This window comes from Chiloscyllium punctatum, chromosome 52, assembly GCF_047496795.1.
Source record: "Chiloscyllium punctatum isolate Juve2018m chromosome 52, sChiPun1.3, whole genome shotgun sequence".
NCBI classification, from domain to species: domain Eukaryota; kingdom Metazoa; phylum Chordata; class Chondrichthyes; order Orectolobiformes; family Hemiscylliidae; genus Chiloscyllium; species Chiloscyllium punctatum.
Genome location: NC_092790.1, coordinates 15,801,047 through 15,817,457, shown reverse-complemented (window position 1 = coordinate 15,817,457; position 16,411 = coordinate 15,801,047). Strand labels below are relative to the sequence as shown.

The 16,411-nt window shown below is 43.2% G+C and overlaps 1 protein-coding gene and 1 pseudogene across 1 annotated transcript; both read right to left on the bottom strand.

Annotated features, from left to right (window-relative positions):
- Positions 1–10,948: 10,948 nt before the first annotated feature.
- On the bottom strand, positions 10,949–11,798 carry LOC140470764 (histone H2A-like; annotated as a pseudogene).
- Positions 11,799–12,975: 1,177 nt separating this feature from the next.
- On the bottom strand, positions 12,976–13,386 carry LOC140470737 (histone H2B 1/2-like). Its single transcript, XM_072566776.1, has one exon. The coding sequence runs from the start codon at positions 13,362–13,364 to the stop codon at positions 12,987–12,989; it is 378 nt and encodes a 125-aa protein (XP_072422877.1). The 5' UTR covers positions 13,365–13,386; the 3' UTR covers positions 12,976–12,986.
- Between the last annotated feature and the right edge of the window lie 3,025 nt (positions 13,387–16,411).

Genomic DNA, 16,411 nt, shown 5'->3' with positions numbered 1-16,411 from the left:
AATACAGTTATCATTCTCTACCTGTCAATTCCTTCTTTGTCAAAGTGAATAACTCAATCTGTACCTTTCAGATTCTGCTTTGTGAATACATAAATATAGTTATCAATCTGCAGCTGTCAGTTTCTGCTTGGTGATTATGTTTATGTAATTCTCAATCTATTCCTGCCATGTGAATGTGTGAGCTGAGTTTACATCTGTTGCTATCAGCTTCTGCTTCGTGAATGTGAGAGTTTAGTTATCAATATTACCTTGTCAGACTCTGTAATTCCAATGTTTTGAGTGTAATTATTCATCTCTTCCTGTCAGTTTGTGTGACTGTAGTTATCAGCCTGTACCTGTCAGATTCTTCTATATGAACATAAGACTGCAGTTATTCATTTAATATGATCATTGTTATCACATGTCCTGAGATAAATTGAAAAGTATTGTTTTGTGCACCTTACAGGTAGATCATCTCATCCAAAGTCCATCAAGGTAATAGAACAGAATCCAGAATACAGTGTTAAAGCTGCAGAGACGGTGCAGACAGAGATTAGCATCAGAATTTAGAGATCTTTTCAAAAGTTCTAATAATAGCAGAGAAGCAGTTGTTGAATCTGTTGAATGGTGCATTCAAACTTCTGTATTTTCTCCCTGACAGACCAGGGTGGAGGAGCGTATAAATGGGATCGGATGGGTCTTTCATGTTGTTGGTTGCTTTCCCAAGACAGGGGGAAGTGGAAATGGAGCCTTTGGATGGAAGGCTGTTTTCAGTGATGGACTGGGCTGAGTCACAACTCTCTGTAGTTTCTTGTGATCTTGGGCAGAACAGAAGCCATGCTTTCTGTGGAGCATCTATAAATATTTGCAAGAGTCTCTATTGACATGCTGAATTCCCTTAGCCATCTGAGGAAATCTGCTTGGTGAATGTCATAGTCATAGAGATGTACAGCAAAGAAACAGACCCTTCAGTCCACCTTTTCCATGCCAACTAGATATCCCAACCCAATCTAGTCCCACCTGCCAGCATCCGGCCCATATCCCTCCAAATACTTCCAATTCATATACTTAGATTGACAATTACCCAAACACATTCAGTGTTGAGTACAGTTGTTGGGAGGTCACCTTGCAGCTGTACATACATTGGTTAGGCCACTGTTGGAATATTGCATGCAATTCTGAACTCCTTCCTATAGGAATGATATTGTGAATCTCGAAATGCCTTTTAAATGCTGTAATTGTACTCGCCTCCACCACTTCCTCCTGGCAGGTCATTCCATACAAGTACCATCTCTGCATGAAAATGTGCCCCTTAGGCCTCTTTTATATCTTTCCCCTCTCACCATAAACCTATGCCCTCTGGTTCTGGACTCCCCCACTCCAGGGAAAAGACTTTGTTTATTTATCCTATCCATGCCCCTCATGATTTTATAAACCTCTATAATGTCACCTCTCAGCCTCCGATGGTCCAGGGAAAACAGCCTTAGCCTGTTCAACATCTCCCGATAGCTCAAATCCTCCAAACCTGGCAACATCCTTGTAAATCTTTTCTGAACCCTTTCAAGATTCAGAATATAATTCCTATAGGAAGGAGATCAGAGTTGCATGCAATATTCCAACAATGGTCTAGCCAATGTCATGTACAGCTTCAAGGTGACCTCCCAACAACTGTACTCAATACTGAATGAGTTTGGGTAATTGTCAACCTAAGTCTGCCAGGCTCTGCTATGTGAATATGAGAATTTACTTTTTAACAATCCCTGTCAGTTTTTGCTTCATGAATGTTTTGTTTTGTTTAGTTAAGAACCCTTCCCGGTCAGGCTATGTAATGTAAATGTGAGTGCATTTATCGATGTTTGCCTGACAGAATTTCTTTTGTGAACATGTGAATGTGATTGTCAATTTTCCCTGGTAGTTTCTGCTCTGTGAATATGAAAATGTAGTTATTAATCTCTAAATGAAAACCAAAAGAACTGCAGATGCTGGAAATCAGAAACTAAAATAAATTGCTGGAAAAGCTCAGCAGGTCTGACAGAGTCTGTGGACAGAAATCAGAGTTAAAATTTCCAGTCCAGTAACCCTTCCTGTGAAGAGATGGTAGCCAGGAAAATATTAGATTTTCTGCAGAAGATAGGGTGTGTTGGAGGGTTAGGGAGTAAATGGTGGATGGATATAGAATCCAAAGAGAGGGAAGAACAGTTGGACAGATAAACTAGTGCATCACAGTCAGATGAGGATGGTAATAGCTGTTAAGAGAGACTGTTAGTGAGTTTTGGTGCCCAATAGAAGACCCCATGATAACATAGTGGGTGGCACGGTGGCACAATGGTTAGCACTGCTGCCTCACAGTGCCAGAGACCCAGGTTCAATTACGCCTCAGACGACTGCCTGTGTGGAGTTTGCACATTCTCCCAGTATCTGCGTGGGTTTCCTTCCACAGTCCAAATATGTGAAGGTTAGGTGAACTAACCAAGCTAAATTTGCCCGTAGTGTTTGGGGCAGGGGTAATTGTAGGGAAATGGGTCTGGGTGGGTGCACTGCGGAGGGTCGGGTGTGGACTTGTTGGGCTGAAGGGCCTGTTTCCACACCAAGTAATCTAAAAAAAACACTGCGGGGTGTGAGAGATTTTGGGAAATGATACAGGAGAGCTCTAGCTCTAAAGTTGTAGAATTCAATATTGAGTCCAGAAGGCTGTCGAGTTCCCAAGCACAAAATGAGGTGCTGTTCTTCCAGCTTGCACTGAACTTTGCTGGAGCACTGCAGCAAGCCTGAGACAGAGATGTTGGCCAGGGAACTGGGTGGTGTGTTGAAGTGGCACGCTACTGAAAGCTCGGACCTTTTTTCTGGACAGAATGTAGGTGTTCTGCAGTGGACACCCAATCTACACTCAGTTTCCCCAGCATAGAGAACATCAAATGGTAGCTAGGAAAATGCACACAATCAGTTCTGAGGAGGGGTCAGTAGACCTCAAGTGCTAAGTCTGATTTCCCTTCACCAATGCTGCCAAACCTGTGAATTTTCCGCAATTTTTGTTATTAATTTCTACCTGTCAGTTTCTGTGCTGTAAACAGGAGTGTCATTATCAAACTGTACACGTCAATATCAAAGTTTCCTTCTGCATCTGCACTCAATATCTTCTTCATATATTCCTGTTGTAACAATGTGACAGCATGACTGGTTTGTTCACCTTGATTGTAACTTTAAAATTGCCTTTACTACATGTGGATTAATGTAATTCCTGAATGTATATTTCATATGAGGATACAGTCTATCCCTCTTCTGATGTTGCAAATGACAATTAGCTATGCTTAATGGAATTTATTGGAACTCAACATTTGAGCATCGAGTATAAAGAGAAATTTTAAAAATATTTCATCAGTTGTGTCTGACTCTTGGATTGAATGCATACTTCTGGAAATTGAGCTCAATGTGTATCTGACTCAATCCACTCTGACTGTGGAAAGGAGGTTCTCCAATCTGACAACAGTAACATACCTGCTGGTTGGTAGATACAGATGGTCATCTTGGCGTCGTACTGAGGAAATATTACATTATCTTGGTCCATCACACATTTGCCTGGAGGAAGAAAAGAGAGATATCATCATTTCTGAGTAGAAAGACATCAACTGATCAACACAACATTCAGGTCATGATCATGATACTTCTGCTTTTAAACAGAACAAGTTCTGGTTACAAAAGAACACTGAGCTCCTCCCAGTCTTTTTCTGTCAGCGAAATTTTGAAACAATTTACTCAGATGAAAAACACTAACCAACATATGCACAGCTCCAAAAATAGAATGATTACACGGCTCAATATTCAGCTCCCAAAAAAAACACTAACTGCTGAAGGAAGAACAACGGGCACTTTTATCACATTTAGATACACTGCCCTTATTTCCCAACAATTGAATGTCTATTCGCAACAAACAGCGTGAAACAGAAGCCAAACAATGAATTCCCATCAGTGTTTAGGGGATTATAAACCCCAAGAATGTCCCACAGCAGCTTCTTCCCGTTCTGCCTCCCTCAGCAGGCCCACACACAGCCCGAGAAAGGCCTCTCTCTTCCCCCCAGCCCGCTCACTCCAAGTTCCGGGGCCAGTTCCTGCTCCGCTCGGCCTCTTACAAACAGCCCCCGGTTCTCCCTGAACTCACCCCGAATCAATCCCGGTCTCGGAGCCCCCTCTGTGTCCCAGGCTCCCATCCCGATGTGCTGCTGGAAGGAGCCTGCTGTTCCCTCGCTTCCCTGGGCGCTGATCTCAAAAAAACTAGGTAAAAACAATGACTGCAGATGCTGGAAACCAGATTCTGGATTAGTGGCGCTGGAAGAGCATTGCAGTTCAGGCAGCATCCGACAAACCTCTTGCACTCACTGAGTAAATGCTCCTCAAGGGCAGTGCTGAAGGGGGGCCTCACGCATGCACTCCTCTGGTCAGGAACAACCAGCGTTGGAGAACGGACTGCATCGCGCATGCGCCGCTTTTCCCAATGATTCCCAGAATCATTGCCCCAATCCCCTTTTCTCTCAGTTTGACTAAAGGAACTGGGACTGTCGGGGAAAGAGCAGAGAAGGTTTCAAGCTGGGACATTGCCCCTTTAGGAAGCTCCAATGGTGCTCGTTCCCAGGTCTTGTTAATAACTCCTCCCTCCGGGTCTCTCACAATCTGATCGGGGAGTGGGTAAACTGGCGGCCACTCGGCCCATCCCCTGTGCTCACCATTCAACGTCTGATCGAATATTAACTGTGGGATTGCATCCTGCCGACCCTCATCTACAAATATTAATCCCTTTAGGAAAGTAACATAAGTGGAAAATAGGAACACAAATGAAATAAGTGGAACGCTCTTACTAAGGCAGAATGTAATTGTGGAGAGAGTCTTACATCACAGTGTTAGTCCCTGTTTCTGGTTCAGGAGACGTGTGCAAAAATCAGACCTGCAGCAGGGGTGTGCAATAACGTTTCTGGGCCTCGATTTAGTGTACAGTGGACAACAGATGGTAGTGTCAGGTATGCTGCAGACAGAAAGCTTGTGATGTATTGTATGTCACAACGAGAGACCAGAGGTGTTTTTGTTTATTCACTCTGGGGACGTGGACATCGCTGGCTGAGCTTAGCATTTATTCCCCTTTGAGTAGGCGGTGGTGAGCTACCTTCTTGAACAGGTGTTGTCCATGTGCTGCCATAAACAGGGAATTCCAGGGTCTTGATCAAGTGCCGGTGAAGGAAAAGGGATACATTTCCAAGTGATTATGGTGTGTGGCTTCGAGAGAAACTTGCCCTCGATCAAGTTGATGCCTCCCTACATTAATTGCATTTAACTTTTCTGATGGAGGTTGCCCCAAGTTTGGAAAGTTTTACAATTTACAAAGCTTTAGTATTACTTTTATAAACTTAACAGAACTTTAGGGTTCTGTGAGATAATATTTGATCCCAAGAATAGGCATACAAATTGGGAAGAAAATAAACAGACAAACAAAGCCTGGGAACAAGTTGGAATTCAGAGCAGAAGAGATGACCTGGGAGTTACAGTGAGAGAGAAACTCACTGAGATCTGTGCAGAGGAGAACTTCTTCAAGGTAGGCATCCTAGCAGGACGATTCGCAGGAAGGATAAAATCAACTTCATGGACTTCACCAGCTTCCTCATTCCCACCCCCCACCCCCACCTTACACCAGTTCCAACCTGCCAGCTCAGCAGCATCCTCATGACCTGTCCTACCTGCCAATCTCCCTTCACATCTATCCGCTCCACCCTCCTCTCTGACTTATCACCTTCATCCCCATGTCCATCCATCTATTAAACTCTTAACTACCTTCTCCCCAGCCCCACCACGCTCCCATTTATTTCTCCACCCTGGAGGCTCTAGCCTCATTCGTGATGTAGAGCTTTTCCTGCTCCTCGGATGCTGCCTGACCTGCTGTGCTATTCCAGCACCACTCGAATCGTGGCTCTGATCTCCACCAGCTGCAGTCCTCACTTTTGCCACAATTTAAAATTCAGCAAACGATGAGATAAATGGCACTGATTAAGAAAGAGAAAAAAAAAGAGGACAAGAGTAAGCTTGCAGATGTTTTGAAAGAGAAACTAACTGTTAAAGTATTGATAAATGTGTAAAGGGGAAATGGAAAACAAAACATGGATTGGTGATCACAAAGATAGGTCACTTAAGATCACTTATGTAGTCCATAATAGGAAGCAAAAATGGCTATCCACCCAAATACGTAACTGTTGTTCTCTGTTCACAAAAGACAGCACAAATAACGCACCAGGCATATTGGGGAACACAGTTCAGTGAGAGGGGAAAACTGAAATAAATCAGCATTGTTTGGAAAAATGTGTTGGGACAATGGATATGATTGAAGCTAGGAAACTGCAGGGCCAGGTCATCCACATCCCAGAGTTCTTAACATAGTGGTCTCAGAAATAGTGAATGGTTATGTGGCAAGATTCCATAGTCATTGCGATATTTTCCAGAGATTGTGGGTTAGCAATTGTAACCAATCTATTTGAATAGCAAGTTAGAGATAATCTGGGAATTATAGGCCACTAAACCTGCAGAGGTGAAAAAAAAGTACATAATTGCAGTGTCTGGGGAAACAAAGATTGGGATGAAATAAAGTCAGCATGGATTCAAAGAGCCTGTTCCTGTATCATGATGTTCTCAGCTTGGCAAATCTGCCATAGTACAGGTGATAAGCAGATGGCTTCATGTGGATTTTTTGTTTGACAAAATCCCACATAAAACAAAATAAAGAACATAGTGTTGAGATGGATTTTTTTTAAACTGGTTGTCTGAAAGAAAACACGTAAAAGGGAAGAAATTGATCATTTTTTTTCGATTGCAGGCAATGCCTAGCGGTCATGGCAAGAATCGTGACGAGAATCCTGCTCTTCACAACATAGTCACAATGATTTCGAAGAGGAAACTAAATGCAATATCTCCAGATTGACTGATGACATAAAACTGGGTTGGATGGTGAGTTGTGAAAGAGGATGCATTGTGATGGCGTGGAGATGGAGTCAGTGGGCAAAAAGCAATATAACATGGATAAATGTAAAGTTTTTAGTAAGGACAGTCGGTGTTGATAAAAATGAAACTGGAAAAGCACAGCATCAGAGGAGCAGCAAAGTCAATGTTTTATTTGCAAGTACAAATAAATCATATTAGACACAGACAACTGGGGTGAAATGCATCTCTTGACCAGTATGCACATAGTAAGGGCATTCTTGAGGGAGGTTAGGAAATCAAAGTTTAGGATAGTCTTGGCAGATAAGGTTAAGCATAATTCAAAAGCTTCGACAAGTTCATTCAAAACAAATTAGCAATTAAGGAGAGAAGGAGTGGGGTACCTTAAAGATCAAAGAGGTAGTTGTTGTTGTTGTTGTCAGAGCCTTTTCCCTCGAAAGGGAATGCAAACTCAGCAGACAGGCAGAACTCAGGCAGTTGGAGGTTTATTCATGCAAAACCCTGTTAAAGCAGAGGCAAAGGATTCTCTCCAGAGGCCGGCCCTGAAAGGGAGAGCATGACACACTCTGAACTTATAACGTAAAGCAGTATTTTTATAAACGTGCTGAAAACAATCCATACAACTTGATCACGTGGTTCCTCCCTCATACTTCGTAAAACCAATCCTCTAAGACACCGAATCAATGACAGGCATTCTTTTAACAGGCTTCGGCCTCCCATGACCACATGGCATTGAACAGACACTATAATCACTCGTCCATGCTATCTTTCTATGCATCCTCTTCATTCGCATTCCAAAGATAATTGCTAGACACCTTCAGGCCTTTCAGACTGGCTTTATCTCTCAGTCAGTTTGAATTCTGTTATTCATTGTATCTCATGTGCTTTCTTTCTGAAATTCTGTTTTCCTCTTTTATTACCCATTGCCCTAATCATGTGTATTAAAAATATGAAAGACATTTAGTTTTAATTAGTTGCTATAAGATTTGTAAGAATGCCTTCTGTTGTGTTTAGTTAAGTTTAGGTATAGCTATGCCTATCGCTAGTACATTGTCATTAACGGCTAGTAATCTATTTCGTCCAGGGGAAATTAGGGTACTTCTGAAAAGTTACTAACTTTCACACATTGGCATAAATGTTTTGGTTACATGTATCTGTAATTATGTTGTAGAATCTCTGACTAAAATTATTGCTTAATATTGCAAACTAATTAAGAATCAACTGTTTAATACAAAATAGCTAACTGTTGGTCCTGTAGCTACTTAGGGAGTTTAGTATGCTATATCTTGCACCTGGTATTTATTCATTTGGTGGTACAGTCACCCTTTCATTAGTGAGCTGATAAGCTTGCCTTGTTTGTCTTGGAGGCATGTTCTGATCTGGGATGGTTGCTGCTCAAGGGAAGTATCTTTGGAGTAGATCTGTTCAAAGTTATCATTGTTAGTCACATTCATCTCATTTCTGCCATTTTTCATTTTAGTTCTAAGGCAGGGTGCCTTTTTATTTGTAGCTATTTTGGGTGAGTAGACATGGGCATTTTCTTATCAGAAGAAAACAGTTCACCCCTGCAGTTCAGTTTGAATTTCAGAAGATGGGAGAGACAGAAAATGAATTTTCACATCAGTTTTTTTTACTGGGAAGCAGGCAAACTCAGGAAAATGAATATTGATGTTTTAAAAAACAGTTCATATTACAGAAGAGGAAATGCTGGAGGTCTTTGAAAATAAAGTTGGATAATCTCAGAGACCTGATCTAGTGTATCCTAGGACATTGTGGGAAGTTAAGGGGGATATTGTGGTGCAGAAATATTTGTATAATCTGTAACGATGGTGAGTGCTGGATGATCAGATACTGGGTAATATTTTGCTGTTATTTTAAGAAGGGATGTAAGGAGAAGCCTGGGAAGTATAGACCTGTGAGTCTGATTTCTGTGGTGGGTACATTGTTGGAAGGGATTCCAAAACATAGGATTATAATGTATGGTTTGGGGAGGAGTGGTGGGAGAGGGCAAGGAATAATTAGGAATGGTCAGGATCGTTTTGTAGAAGGAAATTATATTTCCTAAAGTTGATTGAGATTGTTGAGTGACTATCCAAGAAGATTGAGGGTACATTGGTAAACATTATTGACTTGAAGTTTGGTAAAGCCTTTGACAAGTTTCTGCATGGTAGACTAAATAGCAAGGTTAGATTACATGGGATTCAGATTGAGCATGCCAATTGAATGCAAAAATTGGCATAACAGCAGGAGATGAAGAGGTAGACAGTTACCAATGCTGTTCCACTCCAACTGGTGCTGGGTCTACTTTAGTTTGTTTTTTATTTAAGTGATTAGAGGAGAATACAGAAGGCATGGTTAGTAATTTTGCAGACGTCATCAAAATTGATGGTATAGTGGACAGTGAAGGCTATATCAGATCAGAAACAAATCTTGATTAAATCTGTCAATGGCATGAGGAATGGCAGATGGAGTTGTTAAGGCATTGCATATTTACAAAACAAACAAAGGTAGGACTTCTACAATTACAAGTAGGGCCTTGGGTAATGCTGTTAATTAGAGAAACCTAATTGGCCAGCTGCATATTTTTGAAGTCTGCTTCACATGTTGAGTGTGGTGAAGAAAACATCTAGCGTGCTTGCCTTCATTGCTCAGACCTTTGAGTACAGGAGTTGGAAGGTCATATTGAGGTTGTATAGGATGTTGATGAGTCCTCTTCTGGATTACTGTATCAAGTTCTGGTCACCCTGTTATCAAAAGTATACTATTTAGCTGGAAAGGGTTCAGAAAAAGGTTTAGAATAGGCTGGGACTTCTGTTCTCTGGAGCCTAAGATCTTGATGGGTGATAGAGTTTTGACAATCATGAGGGCTAAAAGTAAGGGGAATGGTAGGTATCTTTTTCTATGGTAAGAGACTGCAAGGCTATGAGACACGTTTTTAAGTTAAAAGGAAAAAGATTTTTTTTAAGATTAGATTCACTAGTGTGAAACATGTCCTTCGGCCCAACCAGTCCACACTGATCCTCTGAAGAGTAATCCATTCAGACCCATTTCACTCTAACCAATGCACCTAACACTGTAGGCAATTTAGCATGGCCAATCCACCTGACCTGCACATCTTTGGACTGCAGGAGGAACCTGGAGGAAACCCACACAGACTCTGGGAGAATGTTTGCAAGTATTTTTTTAAAAACAGTGTGGATAATGTGGAAAATAACTTTGAAAAGGGGGAGATGCGTATGGACACAGTCACAATGTTGACAAGACATTTGGACAAGTATATCATTGTTAAGATTTTGGAGGGTTATGGGCCAAGAACCGACAGGTGGGACTTGTCTAGTTGGAGATTATATTGGGTTTGGACTGGTTGGACAGAAGGAACTATTTATGTGGTATTTGACTGACCCTTGCAGTGAAACAACTGTTCTGGTTTGATCTCAGTTCATTTTGAAAGCAGAAAGTCTCATTCAGAACATTACGCAATCAAACACCACCCTCGGGGTGTGAAAATCTGTAAAATGAATCTATCCATGGAATTCAAGATAGGCACTTTTGTTTGGCAGAAGTGGGTATTGCAGATGCTGGAGATGAGAGTGGTGCTGGAAAAGCACAGCAGTTCAGGCAGCACCCGAGGAGCAGGAAAATCGGTGTTTCAGGCAAAAGCCTTTCCTGGTGAAGGGTTTTTGCCCAAAATGTTACTTTTCCTGCTCCTCGGATGCTGCCTGACCTGCTGTGCTTTTCTAGCACCACTCTAATATAGACTCTTCTTCTGTTTGCCAGAGATCAAAATCAGGGTTATACCCCACAGGGGCGGGTAGCTTAAACAGCAACATGACCAACTCGAAGCAGCTGAAAAATGACTATTGCCTCCATTATGCTCCCTCTCTACGAACAGGGAAAGGACCCTACACAGGAACATATCCGAAAATAAAACACAGGGTCAGCGACCACTCATTATAAAGTTACTTACGGCGTCGCGGTAATTCAGCTCTTCGGGGTAAAATCAGTGACTGCAGATGCTGGAAACCAGTTTGGATTAGAGTGGTGCTGGAAAAGCACAGCATCCGAGAATTCAGCTCTTCCGAAATGCAGTTCAAGATAACGTGAATCTGCCTGCAAGCGAGTACAGGGATTGAGTGATTCATTTACAGGACGATAAAGACACGAGAACACAGATATATACTCCGAGCACTGTTAAGATTGCGTTGTATCACTATTCCATGATAAACATTTCACGCTCCTTGTGCTGCGGCTCAAACGGTGAACGGCCATGAGGAAAGGTTTCATATTACATCACACACACAGTGACAGTACAGTATCGAATAAGGCAGGGACTGACACCGATATCAATTAAATGAAGGTAATTCAATCCGACAGACGGGAGAGTTTAGCTCCTTTCACAGATGCTGTGAGTGGCTCTTAAAAGAGCCTTTGGGTTGTCAGATTCAAGAATGGTCTCTTCACTTTTTAGCGGCGCCCCCAGCGGCGGTTTTCTTGGGCAGCAGCACGGCCTGGATATTAGGCAGCACCCCGCCCTGAGCGATGGTCACCCCTCCCAGCAGCTTGTTGAGCTCCTCGTCGTTGCGCACGGCCAGCTGGAGGTGCCTGGGGATGATGCGGGTCTTCTTGTTGTCCCGGGCCGCGTTGCCGGCCAGCTCCAGGATTTCAGCCGTCAGATACTCCAGCACCGCAGCCAGATAGACCGGCGCTCCGGCACCCACACGCTCAGCATAGTTACCCTTTCTCAGGAGCCTGTGAACACGGCCCACCGGGAACTGCAGGCCAGCCCGGGAAGACCGAGACTTCGCCTTGGAGCGAGCTTTCCCACTGCCCTTTCCTCCTCTTCCAGTCATGACCACTTCGTTACAGAGAATGCTGCACTCCACCCACATCGCGGCCTCTTATACCTTCGGGAGGGATGGTGGGGCGGCCGTTTCTGATTGGTCCCATTGTTTAGCCCCTCCTAATGTTGTTTTAATTCCCAATCAGATATCTGCCTCATTCCCCAATCCGGAGAGGGCCCGGGGAGGAGGGCGGAAAGTACCGGCACCAAATCATCAACCGCTTTTTTACAACTTGAAAAGCCCGCCAATTTCCAAACAAAGGAGTATGTTTTACACTAAAAATGAAGTACAAAAAACTAAGTTTAAAAGAACATTAATACTCATGTTAATTTACTTTTAGTTTACAAATGTGTACTTACTCTCCCTCATCTGTCCATTTCTGATCTTGAGTGTGGATTTTTTAAACTTTGAAAAGAGGCTGAAACAAAACGGGCCAAACACTGCCGTCTGAAACCGGTCTTCTCACTTCACATTTCAGTAACACCCCGGCATGCTGATAAAGCAGCACACAACATTCTTCCGGTTCAGTGTCGATGGCGAGCACGGTGTTTAGACGATATTTCAAATTGTCCTCCCTTATCGGTCTCAATCAGATTCAGCAAAAATCACCACATTTCAGTCCGGCAGATGTTTTGTTGTTCTCTCGGTTCATTTTGAAAGCCTCTCACCGACAGCAGTATTCTGAAAAAAATCGGATTGAATCCGCGCATTGGCAATGTAAAACCAAAGGTGAAAATACATCAATCAGTGGGACTGAAAGCTGTGGGCACTTCCGCCAGGGCTTTCAGCAACTTGAACGGTATACGAAATCGCTCTCCCCACCTCGTCAATTTGCAACGCACTTATAAAATCAAATATAGTATGTGACTAAAAAACCTGGTCAACAATCACATGCAGACAAAGAACTAATCAATCTTAAAAATGACTCACCGGTGCTTAACCTGTTGTCTCTCCACAGACAGGGGAAGAGGCTGTTTGTGATGTTTGAGGCTGTTTCTTAGCCCACCCCCCTTCATTCCCGTATCTCAAATTGCAAAGCAATTGTAAAAGCGAAAAGTTAAAATAAAATCCTATGCAAACTTAAACAAACAAACAATCTTTAAAGAAATGGCTCAGCTGTCTCAGGAAGGTTGTGGGTGGCTCTTAAAAGAGCCTTTTGGTTGTGAATGTGTGTATGTCTCAGTGCAGTGCGGTCCTTCACTTGGAGCTGGTGTACTTGGTCACCGCCTTTGTACCCTCCGACACGGCGTGCTTGGCCAGCTCCCCGGGCAGCAGCAGCCGCACGGCGGTCTGGATCTCCCGGGAGCTGATGGTGCTGCGCTTGTTGTAATGGGCCAGGCGGGAAGCCTCCCCCGCGATACGCTCGAAAATATCTTTGACGAACGAGTTCATGATGCTCATGGCCTTGGAGGAGATGCCGGTGTCGGGGTGAACCTGCTTCATCACTTTGTAGATGTAGATGGAGTAACTTTCTTTCCTGGTCCGCTTCCTCCTCTTGCCGCCCTTCGCTGGCGCCCTCTTCACCGCTTTCTTCGCGCCCTTCTTGGCAACTTGACCCTTCTTTTCCTCAACCATAGCGCCGCTCACTGTCAGACACAGAATAAGGGAAGGCGGACTCGGAGCTCGCTCTTTATAGACTGACTGCAGCAGCAATGCTAATGAGGGATGGGGGAGAGTCCGGCTTCTGATTGGCTACCTTGTGGGCATGGTAGCTTCTGTCTGATTGGCTAATGTGGGACTCAATGTGGATCAGTCAGGATCTGCAATATCATCGGAAACACAAACCGAAATTTTGTGAAGGGACCAAATTCCGAGCTCACTCAAAGATGTGAGATTCTAATTGTAATGTATTCTTCATCTTTTGATAATGGTTTTCTTTTCTCTTCCATTTTAACATCGGCATCACATTTGTTGTCAAGTGAGAAAATGCACTGCAATCTGACAGGGAGGGTGTTTTACTCCTGCAAATGATGGAACGACTTGATAATTGCATCGCGTTGGAGGAAAATGGGAGTTGGGGAATGTTATCTCTTGCTTGTGTTTCTTGCTCTACACTTTCTGAAGATCAGACTTGTGGAGTGCCACAAGGATCGGTGCTGGGTCCACTACTTTTCGTTATTTATATAAATGATTTGGATACGAGTATAACAGGTATAGTTCAGAAGTTTGCGGATGACACCAAAATTGGAGGTGTAGTGGACAGCGAAGAAGGTTACCTCAGATTGCAACAGGTCAGTGGGCGGAGAAGTGGCAGATTTAGTTTAATTCAGATAAATGCAAGGTGCTGCATTTTGGGAAAGCAAATCTGAGCAGGACTTATACACTTAAATGATAAGGTCCTAGGGAGTGTTGCTGAACAAAGAGACCTTGGAGTGCAGGTTCATAGCTCCTTGACAGTGGAGTCACATGTAGACAGGATAGTAAAGGTGGTGTTTGGTATGCTTTCCTTTATTGGTCAGAGCATTGAGTACAGGAGTTGGGAGGTCATTCTGCAGCTGCACAGGACATTGGTTCGGCCACTGTTTCACTATTGCGTATAATTCTGGTCTCGTTTCTATGAGAAGGATATTGTGAAACTTGAAAGGATTTAGAAAAGATTTACAAGGTTTTTGCCAGGGTTGGAGTATTTGAGCTATGGGAGAGGCAGAACAGGCTTTTTCCCTGGAGCGGAGGTGGAGGGATGACCTTACAAAAGGTGGAGGTTTACAAAATTATGAGGGGAATGGATATGATGAATAGACAAAATCTTTTTCCTGGGGTGGGGGAGTCCAGAACTGGAGGGCATAGGTTTAGGGTGAGAGGGAAAAGATATAAACAAGACCTAAGGGGCAACTTTTTCTCGCAGAGGGTAGTACATGTATGGAATGAGATGCCAGAAGAAGTGTGGAGGTGAGTAGAATTGCAACATTTAAAAGGTATTTGGATGGGTATATGAATAGGAAGGGTTTGGAGGGATATGGGCCCGTGCTGGCAGGTGGGAGAAGATTGAGTTGGAATGAATGGTTGGCATAGACGGGTTGGACCAAAGGGTCTGTTCCCATGCTGTACATCTCTATGACTCCATGAAGGACATTCTACCAGCATCTACTCTGTCAACACCCTTCAATTATCTTTTCCCCTATTCTGCTTCAAATCTCCAGTAGTACAATCTGAAACTATTCATACATTGCTCAGAAGAGCTGCCAGTGTGCAAGTCATTGTCATTTACTAATTGGTCCCTGACAGTTTCTGCTATGCAAATGAGGGTTTGGCTATCCATTTCTTTATGTTCATTTCTGCTATGTGACTGTTTGGCTAGCATTATCAATCTGTACCTGTCAGTTTCTGCTCAATGAATATGTCTGTGTAATGAACAGTCTACCCCTATCAGTCTCTGAGTCTGTCTAAATGCCTTTATTTCACCATGTCAGTTTCTGTGTTGTAAATATGGTCATCAACCTTTATCTGACGTTTTCTAGTTTGTAAATATGAGAGTTTAGTTGTCAATCTGTTTTGTGAATACCTGAATTTGGCTTCATCTATTCCTGACGTGTGAATATGGCAGTGCAGTTATCTATCTGTACCAGTCTGTTTCTGTCATGTGACTATGAGGGCAGTTATCAGTTAGAATGATTGTGGATTTAAAAAGGTGTACTTTGTCCTGTCCACAGTTGGTAACATACCATATAAAAAAGAAGGAATTGGAATAACGTAACTCTGTTGGAATACTTAACTGAATAATGGATACAGTACCTCTTCCTAATTAACGGTTCCAATGCATTAATATCCCAAAAACAAATTAAATAAAATAGATAGTCTCGCATCTGACTCCAGTAGCAGAAAGAGAATCTGCAGCTTCTAACTGTAACTGAGAGGCGAAAACTTGCTTTCCCATCTTCAAGATGCCAACAGTTTTGGTGAAAGCCAAAACTAAAAATGTTGTTCTGTGAGAAGTTGACCATACCCACTCCAACTGCTTCCGTTGTTCCAACTATAAAAAGAGTCTCAAACTGTTTACTCTATTGCCTCTGGTAGACCGAGAGTCATAGAGATGTCAGCATGGAAACAGACCCTTCGGTCCAACCCGTCCATGCCAACCAGATATCCCAACCCAATCGAGTCCCGCCTGCCAGCACCTGGCCCATATCCCTCCAAACCCTTCCTATTCATATACCCATCTAAATGCCTCTGAAATGTTGCAATTGTACCAGCCTCCACCACTTCCTCTGGCAGCTCATTCCATAAATGTACCACCCTCTGCATGAAAAAGTTGCCCCTTAGGTCTCTTTTATATCTTTCCCCTCTCACCCTAAACCTATGCCCTCTAGTTCTGGACACCCCGACCTCAGGGAAAAGACTTTGCCTATTTACCCTATCCTTGCCCCTCATAATTTTGTAAGCCTCTGTAAGGTCACCCCTCAGCCTCCGACACTGCAGGGAAAACAGCCACAGCCTGTTCAGCCTCTCCCTATAGCTCAAATCCTCCGACCCTGGCAACATCCTTGTAAATCTTTTCTGAACCCTTTCAAATTCCACAACATCTTTCTGATAGAAAGGAGACCAGAATTGCATGCAATATTCCAACCGTGGCCTAACCAATGTCCTGTACAGCAGCAACACGACCTCCCAACTCCTGTACTTCT

Coding starts and splice junctions, on each gene's coding strand:
- LOC140470737 (XM_072566776.1), bottom strand. CDS start 13,364: ATGGTTGAGGAAAAGAAGGGTCAAGTTGCCAAGAAGGGCGCGAAGAAA.